The 15,678-nt window shown below is 36.2% G+C and overlaps 2 protein-coding genes across 11 annotated transcripts in view; one reads left to right on the top strand and one right to left on the bottom strand.

Moving 5' to 3' along the window:
• LOC138825052 (uncharacterized) overlaps positions 1–15,678 on the bottom strand; it is a 54,464-nt gene that overhangs the window by 12,867 nt on the left and 25,919 nt on the right. For 7 of the 10 annotated variants that reach the window (XR_011371314.1, XR_011371313.1, XR_011371317.1 and 4 more), the window contains 4 exons: positions 12,762–12,837; positions 6,438–6,557; positions 4,559–4,674; positions 2,272–2,404 (listed from right to left, as the gene is read on the bottom strand). The gene's annotated coding sequence lies outside the window, so the exon portion shown is untranslated. The remainder of the gene's footprint in view (positions 1–2,271; positions 2,405–4,558; positions 4,675–6,437; positions 6,558–12,761; positions 12,838–15,678) is intronic. The other 3 variants (XR_011371315.1, XR_011371323.1, XR_011371316.1) reach the window with 3 other exon arrangements.
• Positions 8,172–10,531, top strand: Pth (parathyroid hormone). Its single transcript, XM_070019389.1, has 3 exons — positions 8,172–8,232; positions 9,931–10,021; positions 10,129–10,531. Exons 1-3 carry the CDS (start codon positions 8,220–8,222, stop codon positions 10,388–10,390), a joined length of 366 nt encoding a protein of 121 aa, XP_069875490.1. The 5' UTR covers positions 8,172–8,219; the 3' UTR covers positions 10,391–10,531.

The raw sequence follows: 15,678 nt of genomic DNA, 5'->3' as shown, positions 1-15,678 counted from the left end.
CCATAGTGCAAGTAGGAAAGATGGACAGGAACATTCTGGATATGTTTAGCTTGTATTGTAGTGAACCACTGAGCATACTCAGCTTCTTTTCCAAAGAAAAGAAAACATATCTTTGAAGTCAAACACAACTTGAAGTTGCGTTAATTTAGAAATACCTCAGGGTGCTGCCTTCACTTAGCTGCTAACACACTCTGGTCACACTAACATATATATCTACTAACAACACAAAGATATTTTCAGTTTTTGTTTTAGTTTACAACTCCTTGTATAATTAGCAAAATCAGAACAGATTTGATGAACATCAAAGCTTCCTAATGACTAAGCATTCTTATTACTTCAGGAAGATGGCTAGAAAATATGGAAGCAAAGAGATCATGCCATGTGGACTGGAGCATGCTGCCTGGTGCTTTCTGTTTACTACTGGATTGAAATGGACATTATGGAAGGGAATGCATGGGGAATAGCTTCAGACTTTAATTCATTTTTTGAATACCAATTCTATACAAAGAACTATCATATACGATAGCTCTTATTTGAATGCTCATAACTCAAAGGAGGGAAGGTAGTATTCTACTTTGAAATGTGAAATTTAAAATACTAGAAGTATGACATACTTTATGACATACTTTAAAAATCATGTCAGAAGCCCCTGGTTCATACCTATAATCCCTGCTATTCAGGAGACTGAGATCTGAAGATTGTGATTTGAAGCCAGCCTGGACAGGAAAGTCTTTTGAGGTTTTTTTTTTTTTTTTTTTTTTTTTTTTTTATCTTCGATTAACTACCAAAAAGTCAAAAGTAGAGGTGTGGCTGAAGTGGTAGAGCACCAGCCTTGAGCAGAAGAGCTAAGGGACAAAAGGACAAAGCCCAAGTCTTGAGTTCAAGCCCAAGTACTGGCAAAACACACGTGTAAAAACATATAAAAATAAATTCAAGAAGATAATTATGGTCAAGAAAACTGCTACTGCTTTTTTCCTGTTTCAGGCAAATCTTTCCTTGAATGTGAATTCCAATTACAGCCTTAGCATTGGCACTCCTGAGCCAGAAACCTAGAACCATGACTATGCTTCAGATTTACCAGTGGGAATCCAATGCCTCTCCCTTGTTGTCTTCTCACTGTGTTTCCAGTATATATAACTGAGTCAGATCTACTCCAATTAACTATTGGAAAGGAATGTGAACATTAAATTGATTTGGTTTTGTTGTTGTTGTTGTATTGTTAAGATACCATATTATCTGAACCTCAAATTAGAAACTTTGGCCTGTAATGTATAATTACATTTTTCTAATCCATTAAGGAGAATATTTAGAATAAAAATGTTGACGTAATTGGGCAGCAGTAGTTCAGGCCTGTAATCTTAGCTATTTGGAAGGTTAAGATTGTGAGGACCATGAATTGAGGCCAATCTGGGCAAAAAGGTTCATTAGATTCCATCTCAATAAAAAGCTGCCATAAAATTGTATATACTTTTCACTCCAGCTATATGAGAGGCTGAGATCAAGAAGATTATAGCTCAAGGCAAAAATATTCATGATACCTACATCTCTGCATAAAAAGCTGGACAACCTAGTGCATACCTGGCATTCCAGCTGCAGCAAGAAGCATAAATAAGAAACTATATATGAAAAGTAACCAGAGCAAAAGGCTGCAGGCATGATCCAAGGGGTAGAAGGCTTGTTGAACAAGTGCAAAGCCCTGAGTTAAACTTCAAAACTGGGGGATGAGGGAGGCTAACATCAAGAATTTGTTCTGGTTAGTAGAAAAGCATACAAAAAACCTGAGACTTCACTTCTCAATTAAGTTGTTATGGGTGGTTATCTTCCTTATGGTCAACAAACACACAAACACCCATGACTCTGAGTTAAGTATTGTTTTTCCATTTCCTTAAGAAACCGACAATGCAAATATATTAAGTATCAAGGGAACTTTGAATGAGGAAGCTGCAAAGACATATGCTTCCCTGGGTCATAGAGAACATTGCAGAGGCACCTGCTCCACTAGAGATCTTTTCCCATCCAAAAAAGACCTAAATAATTCCACAAGTGACACCCCAGTTTACACTGTGACAAGAGAGAGACATTTCTTGAAAACAGCATCTCATTCTGGGTACCCAATAGCTCATTGTTTCCTTGTCCATCTCCAGAGAAACTTCTGACCATGTAAATAGTGTAGGTAGTTCACTTACCACTCTTCCTTTCCACACAGACATGTAGAAGGCTACAGACATATAGAGATTTGATGTTCCTTAATAGCATGGAGAACTATTTTACCTGTGAAGTAGTTTCATGTTTTATCTTTGAAGCCCTATCCAGTGCAGGTGATTCCAATTTTTCTAGCAGCTCATGCAGGTTAAACAGTCAGTGGGTTATTAAACATTGACTCAAAGAATCACACTCACAGTTCCTGTCAATAAAGATTATAAGAAAGAACTATAAAGAATCACATATTACAAAAATAGCTTCAAAATTCATCAGTTATTATGCACTAAGTCATTTAAAGCATTGGGTACATTATAACAACAAATAAGTTTTAGACCTAGGAGGGACAGCAAGAAGAAAACTTTTCTTCTACAAAATTAAAAGGAGCTCAGTATCCTACTGATGGGCTTAAAGCAAACAAATGAGTGAGCTGTTAAAATAGACACTATCCAGAACACAATGCTTATAGATAAAGATACTCTATTGTGCACTTCAAAATTTATTAAGAGGCTATCCCTCACATTAACTGTTCTTCTAAAAGTGGAGAGAATAAAAAGAACCTTTGGCAGGAGCTGGATAGGTCCATTACTTGGATTGTGGTGGTAGCATCATAAATATCTTTGTGAGGTTAAACTCACCAAACTTTACACATTAAGTAAATGGAATTCAGACTGGTCATGGCTCAAAGGATAAAGTGTTTTCCCAGCATACATCAGATTCTGGGTTCAATCCCCAGTGCTGCAATATGTGTGTGTGTTGTGTGTATGTGTATAGTGTGTATGTGTATATATGTATATTCATATGTGTACATCCATGTACATTCATTCCTTGTATACAATTGTAACTGAATAAATCTGTTCTTAAGAAAATAGACACCATAGACACCATCATTGGAGGAGTCTTACTCCCATTTTCTACATGTAGAGTGGAAATGTTTTCTTTCCCCATTTCCCCCTACTTTGTCATATTATATTAAAATAAATCCTTGCTAAAACTTCAAGAGTGAGAGAGTAAAATCTGTACACAAAGAAGGCATTAGGAGGGTTTTGGTTGGGTTTTCTTGCCCTGGGAGTTTCCTGCTGTTTGGGCCTCAAAGTCACCCTGATTCCTGCTGAGCAAAGAGAAGGAAAGAGTATCACTCTCCCATCAAACTTTCCCTAAGGCAAGCAGAGCAGAGCAGAGCCTCTAGTTATTTAGCATTTCCTAAATGCATGAGGTTTTCTGACATAGTTTTAGAGAACTTTAGAATGGCAAGAGAGGCAGAGCTTTTCAAAGCAAAAGCTTTGCTCAGCTATTTGTTACAGTGTCAACAGCCCCCTATGCCCATATCACCCTTAGCTTTTGATTTCTCAATAGTTTCCTTCTATCTAATGCCTGCAGTTCCAGAAGCCTGATGATTTAGATAAAGTATGGGAAGCTACATCTCTTCTTTGTGGGAAGGTCAGTTAGTCCTTTGAAAAATTTAAAGGACACCAAAGTATTACAAATGTCACATGGTTATAGATGAAAAATACAAAACTTCCTAGCACAATACAATAAATAGCCTTCCAAAACTGTACCCATCTTCTTCTTGCTTATCATCCACTTTTTCTCTCCTTGCACTACCATATGTTCCACATGCATGGCCTTCACATCTTTGCACTTGCTGTCCCCTCTGTCCTTTCTACTTTCCTCTGATGGAAAACCTCATCACACTTGAAACTACTGCAGTTTCTCAGTAAAAGAACTTCCACAATGCCAGGGAAGTTTAGTTGCTCTCTGTGCTTTTAAAAGTATTTATTCATATCTCTAGTAGCACACTTGTCACATTATGCTAAAATTATGTGTTGAATTTAAGAGCAGGGATTCTTTCTCAAAACTCCAGTGATGTGCACAACCCTTGGCAGATAGCATTTCTTTGATGTTTTATTTTGGATGTATGCATGAATGAATGAATGAATGGAGTGAGCATTGTCTAGATAGCTTATTTTTTCTGTAAAAGTAGTTTAATATTGCTACTATCAGGATAATTTGTTCTATAGACAAATGTAATTGGAGTAAGACAGTGAAAGCATGATTATGTCAATTATGTCAGCCCACTTCCCTCAAATGTTGGAAAAACTTCAAACTCAGAACCTGACAATTTGTTGTCTATGAGAAACACATTCCACTGATAAAGACATATGCAGGTCTAGGATTAATGGATGGAGAAAGATTTTCCAAGGTAATGTACTCTAAAAGCAGGCAGAAGTGGTCTCTATATTTATGTTTGGCAAAACAGATTTCAAACTAAATTTAAAAGAAACAAAGAAGATCACTTTATTTAAATAAAGAGGAAAAATCTATCAAAAGGAAATAACAATTGTTAACATATACTCACCAAATGTTGACATACCCAAGTTCATCAAACAAATATTTGTGATTTATATGTACTGGTAGACCTCAGTATAACTATAGTGGGAGAATTTGATAGCCCAGTTTCACCAATAAACCTATCTGAACAAACAAAAAAAATCAAAAAAGAAAACACAGAACTAAATGTCATTATAAACCAAACATTCAAAGAGTATTTCAGAAAATTATATTAAGCGAAGTAAGCCAGACCCAAAGAAACATAGGTTGTATGGTTTCCTTCATTTGTAGTAATTAGAATGTGCCATGATAAATTAAACAGGACTCTACAACATCAGAGGATATTCTTAGGAAAGGATCAAAAAGGCTCAATAGCTGTGTGCATATGATAATATGATGTTTATTGAAATGAACTCCAAGAAACGGAAATGAGGTTTTTGTTATTTTTGTTATTTTGCCTTTTGCTTTTTGATTTTTTTCTCCTTTGTGCTGTTTTTGATTTCTGTACACTTTATCCTTTGAGCCATGACCAGTCTGAATTCCATTTACTTAATGTGTAAAGTTTGGTGAGTTTAACCTCACAAAGATATTTATGATGCTACCACCACAATCCAAGTAATGGACCTATCCAGCTCCTGCCAAAGGTTCTTTTTATTCTCCTCTCCACTTTTAGAAGAACATGGCCGACAAAAAAAAAAGCCTCTTCAACAAAAGTTTCTTGGAAAAGAAATGGTTCTTCAGGAGGCTGAACCCTAACCCTTCTCTCACTCGGTAGAATGTCACCCTCAAATAGATCACAGATCTAAATATTAACATCTACAACTTGGAAATTAACTATACTAATACATATGAAAAATTGGAGTAAGATTCCACTTACCATAATATGAGTAAGAAGGGACAAATGGTACTACATCAAATTTCAAAGTTTCTACACAATGAAAGAAATAATTAGCAGAACCAAAAGATACCCCTAAGGAATGGGAGAATAACTTCACCAGCTATGGAATGGATAAAAGATTAACATTCAGAATATACAAAGATCACAAAAAATTAAGCAGGAAAAGAATAAACAGTAAAATTAATAAGTGGACAAACAAGTTGAGCAGATAATTCCTAAGCAAAGAAATACAAATGATTTATAGATACATGAAGAAATATCCAGCGTCCTTAGATATAAAGAAAATGTGAATCAAAACTACACTAAGATCCATCTTACTCCATTCAGATTGCAATTGTCAAGAAAACTGGTTAAAAAAAAACAATGCTGGTAGGATTATGGGAAAAAAGGAACCCACATATATTGTTGGTGGGAATGTAAACTAATCTAACAACTATGAAATCTGTATGGAATTTCCTCAAAAAACAAGACAAATATATCTATCTTATAACCCTGCCATGTATGACCCTGACGTACCACTCTTGGACATATATTTTGAAGGAGTCTAAATCAATATATATGTAAGAAAGACTTGTATACCCACGTTTATTGTAGCTTTGTTCACAGAGTCAGAGAGTTATATCAGCTGAGGATCCCAACAACTAATGAGTAAATACATGAAATATTGTACATATATATCATGAAATAATACTCAGTCACAAAGAAAAAAAGTGAAATGATGCCATTCTCAGGAAGGTGGATAGAGCTGGAGATTATCATATGGAGCAAGATAACCCAAACCCAAAAAGCTAGATACCATATTTTATCCATTTGCAGAATTCAAACTTTAAAGACATACACTTATGTATCTATGTATGCATGCATATACATATATATGTGTATATACTCATACACCTTGACTGTAACTATGATAATGTTTAGGAGAAGAAGAGAGGAGAGAGAAAAAGAGAAAGATGGAGGTTGAAAAATATCAAAATACAATGGAGAGCCAGGCACTGGTGGTTCATACCTGTAATTTTAGCTCTTCAGGAAACTAGGATCTAAGGGTTGCAGTTTGAAGCCAACCTGGGCAGGAAAGTCCTTGAGAGGCTAATCTCCAGTTAACCAGCAAAAAAAATCAGAAGTGGAGCTATGGTAGAGAAAACAAAACAAAACAACAACAACAACAACTTTAAAAAAAAAACAAACAAGAAAGCTCAAGCCCCAGGATTGACCCATGCTCATGTACCCATGTGCGCACATGCACACACCACCACCACCACCACCATAACAACAACAAAACAATGTGCCTATATATGAAGATGGCCTAAGAAACCTCTGAAAGCTGTTAAAACAATAGGAGGCGAGGAAATAGGAAAAGAGCAATAGAGGGGGTTATCCTGATTAAAATAATATGTACTGTGAAATACCATTGTGAAACCCTTTTGTACAATTAGTATACACTAAAAAATGAATGACAGAGGAGTAAAACAGACTTGTAAATAGGGAAGGGAGGAAGAATGGAGAGGTAAATGAGGGTGAATATGGTCGAAGTACTGTATAGGGATGTATGAAACCTGTTGAAATTATTTTAAGAAGGTGGGAGAGGGGTAAAAGAAAGTGATAGAGGGTAGAGGTTGATAAAATTCATTCTATTTATGTATGGAAATATCACCATTAAATTCTGGACATCATTTTTTTAATTTGGGAATCAAGCTGCCTCTACAAGCCCTAGCTATATCCAGGATACTGAGGTGTATTGATCAGCGAAGAGCAGGCTGTAATAATACTTGAAATCAAACAAGTCACACCATGATACTTTCTTTAGTGTTTGGAGCAAGCTCTTGATCATTAGTTGGAGAACATGAGAATCAGGACCCAATTCCTGGAGAAAGAGCTTGCAAAGCACTAGGTCCATGAAAGCCAGTAAGATTGAGGTTTAAAGAGGGGCTGCATTTCTAAGAGGAAAACATACCCAAAATCAAAGCAGGTCTGTTGAATTCCATCATCTCCACTAACTCCTGTTTCCTCATATCAAAATAGGAATGACTATCACATGATCATATGTAGTAGGATAATGTATGTGAAGAAGAGGACACAGGTAATGCTTATCAAATTTTATTATGATGCATTTAAAATGCATAAAATTTGTAAGTTAAATGAATTCAAAAATAATTTTCTTTTGAAGCTTTAAAAATGTGCACTGAAAGCTTTTCAAACATTATTTTAACATCAATAAAAGCACTAAATGGGCCAATTTGCTTTCTTTTTTTGGAAAAATGTTCAAAAGTTTTAGGAATTGGTTGGAAATGGATTGTAAAATAAATGTAACATGTATGATTTGTTATCACAACTGTTATATCAGTAGTGATAGCACAAATGGACATCAGGTTTTATTTTTAAATAGCATTAACAATGTCATTAAAAGCCTTTGAAATCAGGATCTGTAAAGCACAAACTCAATGTCATCAAAAATGTCAGAACATTTTTTAGATGGTACAACTCAGTATTTGTTAGAACTATTTTCCCAAGTCTTTTCTCTGGCATCATGATGTTTTGTTTTTGCTATCCAATTACTAAAAACTTTAGAGAAGTGGGTACCGCCCAATGGTGGTATGGGGCTACTTTGGTCCTATTGCTGAGATCTAGAGACTTAGGAGTGACATTTGTAACAATATAAAAGCTCCTCCTGTTGAGCAGAAGGTGTAATATAAAGGTCACACCTGAGGCGATACAACACAGCTCATCAGCTGTCTCAGGCTATTCTGTTAGTGCAGCATCAGCTGGTAGCACAGGTGAAAGATCTGCTCTGATGTCATTGTATGGTAAGTCATCTTTAAGTTTAAAAATTTCATGAGACTTCATGTGAATTATTACACAACTATCATGCTGTTTATTCACAGTAAAATGTTAAAGGAGTTGGATTAGGTTAAATATAATATACAATAATGATATAATAACATAATAAATTTGTTAAATAAATCATTTATTGGTATGATTAAATCCTGAGATTTTTTTTTAAAAAATCACTCAAATTACATAAAATTAAGATATGCTTTGGTAGGCTTTCAATGTTTTAAAATTAAAACTGACTGCTTTTATATGAATAATTCTGGATATAAGTAATATGAATTAAGTAGAATAAATTGTCTTTTTCCCCCATGGAGGATCTTTAACTAAACTATTTATTTTCTGGTTCAATGAGAGCTCACTCTGATACTGGAGTTGGAAAAGTTTCCTTTCATTGTTGAGTAGTAACTTCCCTTATATAATAGACTTTTCTATTCTGAAAGTTAACAAATTGAATGATGTTGTAAAGTCACTTTCAGCTTTTTCATGGCATTCTTGTGAAGGAGCCCACTTCCTCTTTAAAAAAGAAACAAAGCAGAGATGTCTGAGGTCATCAGGTGAAGGGGACAAAGCTAGGATTAGATACCAGTGCTCCTGTCCTCCAGCCAGTGCTAATTTGTGACACAAGGAAAGGCTTCCTTTGTTACTCTACCCAAAACTGTTTCACAGTAAGTAGTGATGTAGCAGGATCCAGTTTCTTAGGCAACTTTTAAGGGATGTGATTTAAAATACTCCTTTAAAATAGTGGCACAGAGATTGTGTGCTTTAAGATAACTATAAGCATTTAGAGAAAGTGTTCTGTAATAATATTCTTTGCAATTATTGAACTGCAGAATAGGCAAAATATTCTATACTGATATGAAAGCTTTGTGAGCAAAGGAAAGCAAAAGAGAGAAGTTACTTTTACTTATGACTATGTGTTTGTGTCCATAACTCTTATTCTTATTTAGAACAGGTATATGGATTTATTCACACACACATAAGGTATACCATTGGATGGAACTTTATATAATGGAACATCTTTAATATGAGTTTTAATAAAGAACTGGATTCAAAAAATAAATTAAAACGCATAATTGCTAATGAAGTGAGTTAAAGGAATAAGAAACGACAGATATTAAGAACTAAATTTCAGATTTTCAAATGCTGTCTGGGGCTCAACTGGTAGAATGCCTTCCTGGCAAATACAAGACCCTGAATTCAAACTCTAAGACTGTCAAGAACATATAAAGTTTAAAATGTGCACAACAAGTAATTCTGTCCAATTTCTAAAGGCTTTGACCCAAACTTTTTAACGCAATGAAGAAAATTCTCTGAAAAATCAGAGCAAGGTTGGTGTTTATGGTTATTATGGAGTGCCTAAAATGAAATTTCATCATGAAAACAGCATTTTCTAACCAATTTACTTAATTCTGAGATCAATTTCAATCACATAAGCATTTAGTTATAACCAACATAAATCAAGGGAGTAAGTCTTCAAGAGAAAGGTAATTTAAAATTCATATATAGTACGTGGCTTAAATTCATAAATTAAAACAAACTAGAAACCTCAAAAAGTTGCCTAGTTTCTCAGTGAAAGTGTGTGTACATGTAAAGCTATTTAAATAGTTTGTATTTAAATAGTTTGTAACACAGAATGTTTCTGAGTGTCTTGATTTTGCTGTTTCTTGTAGTGAAGATGATGTCTACCAAAGACATGGCTAAAGTAATGATTGTCATGCTAGCAATTTGTTTTCTTACAAAAACGGATGGCAAACCTATTAGGTAAGTATTGCAGCCTACTCTTCATTGGGAAGGTATGGGACTGGCTTGTTTTATCTGATTGATGGGAAGCTAATAAAGTGCCTCTCTTCTGCTTTTGTTCTTCCTAGGAAGAGAGCAGTCAGTGAAATACAGCTTATGCACAACCTGGGAAAACACCTGGCCTCCATGGAGAGGGTGGAATGGCTGCGTAAGAAGCTGCAGGATGTGCACAATTTTGTTAGCTTTGGAGCCCATTTAGCTGCCAGAGAAGGGAGTTACCAGAGGTTTCCTAAAAAGGAGGATAATGTCCTCATTGACAACTTTCAAAAAAGTCTTGGAGAGGGAGACAAAGCTGATGTAGATGTATTAGTTAAGGCCAAATCTCAATAAAATACAGCTCTGATTAGACTGCTGCTCTAGGCAGCAACATTAGAGGTTGTTAACTCTTTCTCAAGCTTTATTAAGATTATAAAGTGCCAATCCTATTACCAAAATTTGCATGTGATCCATTGCCAACTATCCTAACTGCCATTTTTGGATCATTTTAATATCAGTCTATAGTATATTATTGCATGAGAGAATAAATCACACATTTCATGTCTACCCCTCCTAATAAAGCAAAATAAAACTTTATGATCATGAATGGAAAGAAGTGTTTTTGTCATTAAAAGTATGGCTTTTGGGGGGGTTGTAATGGATGTCAAGTGATTATAGTGAGAAGAGTTTATAGAAAAAAACAAAAAAAGGGCTGGGAAGGTGGTTCAGTGGTAGAGTGCTTGCCTTGCATGCATGAGGCCCTGGGTTCGATTTCTCAGCACCACATAAGCAAAAAGAAAAAAGCCAGAAGTGGCGCTGTGGCTCAAGTGGTAGAGTATTAGCCTTGAGCTGAAGAGCTGAGGGACAGTGCCCAGGCCCAGAGTTCAGGCCCCACAACTGGACTCCCCTCCCAAAAAAAAGAAAAAGAAAAAAAATTTTCTCATCTATTTCACAGTTTGATGTTTTCATCATAATTTATTTCTAATAACAAACAACTAGATTCCCAGATCCTCACTATTTGGACACAGTTGTACCCTTAATTTAAGTAATAGCAGTGAAATATTCAGAAAAAAGGACAGAAACTGGTGTGAAGCTTGACCACTTGATTTGTCACCACAAAACCCCATGGATCAACTTTACTAGAATCCCAGACTCTAAGCAGTACAAATGTAATATGAATTATTAGCAAATGCCTGTTGAATATGTATTATAACATATTTGTTCTGCACTACACCCACAAATAGTCCAAACAGTTAACAAAATACATATTGTCCTTGTCTTCACTAGCCCCTAATTTTTTATTATTTCATTATAAGTCTGATGATTGCTATGTTGGAAAAACAAGATACTGCCAAAGTATAAAATCCAGAGCCCTATTTTTACTTAGCAATGTTGTCCAACAGAATTTTTTGCAATAATGTTGTATTCTATATTCCAGGCTAACTGGTATCATGGTCCCATAGGTATTTCTCTAAAATGTGGCTAATGTGACCAACTATGCATTTTAGATTTAATTTGAATTCATTTAATTCAAATAGCAACACATGGTAGATAATCACAGCATAAATCTATATCAAGATGATCCCCCAAATCAGGGAGATGAGTCAGAGAAAAAGCCAAGTAAAAAAAGTAGGTGAGGGGCTGAGAAGGTGGCTCAGTGGTAGAGCGCTTGCCTTGCATGCCTGAGGCCCTGGGTTCAATTCCTCAGCACCACATAAGCAAAAAGAAAAAAAAAGCCGGAAGTGGCGCTGTGGCTCAAGTGGTAGAGCGCTAGCCTTGAGCTGAAGAGCTGAGGGACAGCGCCCAGGCCCAGAGTTCAGGCCCCATGACCGGACCAAAAAAAAAAAAAAAAAAAAAAGAAAAGAAAAAAGTAGGTGAATCTCCCAGGGAGGCTGTGAGCAGGGAGGGGCCATAGCTAGATACTGCAAGCTGGGATGACACATGGTGAGCCTCAAAGGGTTCAAGTTCCTATGACAGAGAGAAGCAAGGGATCTTCTTCAAATGGCAACGCCTTGAGATACACAGAAGGGGAAGGGCTCTTCATGTTGGAAGGGACTTTAATGGCAAGTAAACTATGCCAATCAGAAGCCTATGAACAGTTGTCTGGCATACTGGTGTAATCTGTCAGCCTGTAAATTCTATGCTGGGAAGCAAATCTACTTTAGGGTAAAGGGAAACTGATGCATTACATAATCACTAGAATGCAGAAGAAACAAATCCTAACTGGCCCTGTGAAGAATGACTCAAAGGCTCAGAGGGTCCTGTTCTCTCTTCTTATCTCAATACTGCTTGAACAGAATCCTGAAACAACTCCAATGAGAATCAGGAGGCAGTTGTTCCTGCTGCTGTGCTGCTGTGCTGCTGCTGTAGAATGCAGTTTCCCAACAGCCCAGCACGTCATAAGTCCACTCCACTACCTCTTACTGTCCAGTCACTGGCTTTTGGCTGAAAACTTTGCCAAAACCAAAAAAGCTGATATCATACCCTCCATACTCATGCTGCAAGCAGGAATAATGTAGTGAAAATAGGGCCTTAGTTAAATCTTTCACAGTGTCCCAGGAGTTTATAAGACTGACTCTAAATCTCTACTAGAACCATAGTTGCAGAGAGGCCCTCTTTTGGCTCTTGAGCTCATGTGAGGAAAGAGTGCGCACTGGACAGTGGCAGGTACTTGCTCTTTACTCCTGATAGTACCAACTCCACAGGGAATATCTCGACTCCTTACCTATGGAGCTCTTTGGAAATCTCCTTGATGTCTCTATGAGTGTTATCTCAGATATAAGCCAGTTTTACAAGATGACCTGTGAAGCAGAAGTAGAGGCTATGTTCAGACCAGCAGACCTAGGTGATCCTGTCTCTTTAATTCTTCCTGCAATTTAGAATTATATCTCTTTATCAGAAATGCCACTATATTGATGTCAAGTTATTGCTCATTGTATTAAATGGTACAGCAGTCATTATTGGTAGAATGAAACTCTGGACAGTATTGGATATTTGGGCTTCCCTGACTTGTGTGCTGATTTTTCTCAGATGTCAATTTCTGTTTTAGTTTCTAGTCCAGCACATTTGGAGCTCTTTGTGTATTCTACTCAAAATATTTTATGGGTTTTATATGTCACAATCATTTTTCTCTCAGCATTTCAGACCATTTTAATTTTATCTATTCTAAATTTTCAGATACTTAATATAGCTTTTTTATTTGAAATTTTATTGTATTTTTTGTAGTTAGGGGACTCTCAAAGATTTTTGTTATTTTCCTCCTGATAGGATCTTATTATGGAGTCTAGGTGACTTCCAGCTGACTGAATAGCAGGCTGGCCTGGAATTCTCAATCCTCATGAGGTAGCATTCTACATGTTTTTGGTTATATGAGTGTAGCACCATGCTAGGCTTTTATATCTTTCTTACTCAAACAGGAATCACAAAAATCAATGTATCTAACCAAATTGTGGCAGCAAGAACATATGGTGTGTGTTTATACCAAGTAGAAGGAAGCTGAAAAAAAGAAGGGCCTTAAAATCTGGTGTAACATCCAAAACACTTCCTCAGAGACCTCAGCTAGGCCCCAAAATATACTACCTCCAAAATCCAAGACAGCTGAGAGCCCAGTGGGGACTTTACATATTGGAACCATAACTTGGTATAGGGCAGGAGAAGTAGAGGACATGATTAGTGAATATTAAACAGGAATCTTGGAAAAGACTCATGCCCTGCATAAGACATTTCTAGGCAAAGATGGTGGGCATATATGCTAAGTGCTTCTACAATAGTACTATACAAGGTGAGGAGTGTTTATTTTTTTCTATGCTTAGTTCAGCCTAAGTCACAGCACCTTCAATTGCTTACAGCACTCAGTACAATAACATACTGTAGGATTGCAGTCTAGTATAGACCATTACATAGAGCCAAACATGTATCAGACCAGGCAACCTGAGTTTAGATAAGTGTGCCCTGGGATCCTGTGATGCTCCTAATCCTCTCACTCTCTCTTGTATTCTTGCATTAATTGTGTTTCAGATAGGGGCTACGTTTTTTGGAATGTTCAATCCTGGAACTGTGATTCTCCTATGTAAAGCCTCCTGTATACCTCAGATAACAAGTATGTACCACCATTCAGGATTTCATATTGTGATGTAACCTTTTTTTTTTTAAATCAAGGTTGGCTGCTCAATATGATCTTCCTGATCTCTGTCCTCATTCCCTTGCCCCCAAGTACCTGGGATTACTAGTGTAAGTCATTGCTCTTAGCCCAAATAACCATTGTTTTTTTTTTTTTTTGTCGGTTGTGGGGCCTGAACTCTGGGCCTGGGCACTGTCCTTCAGATCTTCAGCTCAAGGCTAGCGCTCTACCACTTGAGCCACAGAGCCACTTCCAGCTTTTTCTGCTTATGTGGTGCTGAGGAATCGAACCCAGGGCTCATTCATGCAAGGCAAGCACTCTACCACTAAGTCACCTTCCCAGCCCCCAAATAAACATTTTTAAAGAACAATCTTTGTCTTTAAGTAATCCATGAATGAACTTTAAGATAGGTCACTATTTCAGTGTTAACAATTCTCCATTTTGTATTCTTAGGGAGATTGCTACTTTTTAACTCGGTTCTGGGCCTCTTATAGGAAGGCATTTTGCTTACTATATTACACTTGAATTATTGTTTCTTAAGCCGTGAAGCCTGAGACTTACTATTTTACCATTTTATTGACTAACCTAAGTTAATAACCTAAGTTTGTTTTGACCTTGATACATTTGTTCTAATAAGAGTTTATCTAGACAAACTGTACAACATAAATAGTCTTCTTTTATAGACATTTCTATGATCATATTTATCAGTTCATTGAGTTCTTCCAAAATATCCATCAGGATTTTTATGGGAAGCATGTTAAAATTATACATTGTTGGTAGGAAATTTTTCATCCTTACCTATGTCATCCAGTATGTCAGCATTGTGAGGTCCTCATTTGTTCTAATCTCCTTTTATGCTTTTTATATAATTGAATTCTCTCTAGAAGGATCTTCGGCATTCTGTGTTGTTAAATACTATATAGTATGATGGCTATTTTGGATGGCATCTATGTTGTTAAAATTTTTCTAGATGGTTATTTTGGCATAAAGAAAATTGTTCCTTCTACTAATTTTCTCCTTAACCCAGTATTGGAGACTCTTATTAGTTCTAATGGTTTGACTTTTGATTAAGTTTGTTTTGCAGTGCAGTTGATCACATAATGTAAAATTATGAAATTTTCATGTCTTCTTGTCTCTGATTATACATTTTATTAAAGATTCTTATATTAGTGTCTAGAAAGTAAAGTTTGTGTTGATGAGTGAAGATATTGGCCTAAGATCATTCTATTGTTGATATGAGAGCAAATATGCATTTACACTGTCAATAAGAATAAGACCCTTCCATATTGAGCACATTCTCTTCCATAATTAATTTACAACAAGTACTCAGGAAATGTCAAGAAGTATTTGGACTTTATGTTTTTTTGTTCAACCACATATAAATTTCATTTTTAGTCAGCGCTCTAAATTAAGGTCTAAATAGGGATACAGGTTGACCTATTGTAACAATGAGATGTATAAGACACTATGTTGAAAAACGAACCTTACAATTTAGGTGGAGGGGGGGAGTGTAGTTGTGGAG

The sequence above is a fragment of the Dipodomys merriami genome, unplaced genomic scaffold (genome assembly GCF_024711535.1).
Source record: "Dipodomys merriami isolate MVZ:Mamm:240054 unplaced genomic scaffold, mDipMer1.0.p SCAF_133, whole genome shotgun sequence".
Classification (NCBI taxonomy): Eukaryota; Metazoa; Chordata; class Mammalia; order Rodentia; family Heteromyidae; genus Dipodomys; species Dipodomys merriami.
This window is presented reverse-complemented; position numbering and strand designations above follow the sequence as displayed.

Coding starts and splice junctions, on each gene's coding strand:
- Pth (XM_070019389.1), top strand. Junction 10,022..10,128: donor ACGGATGGCAAACCTATTAG/GTAAGTATTGCA, acceptor TGTTCTTCCTAG/GAAGAGAGCAGTCAGTGAAA.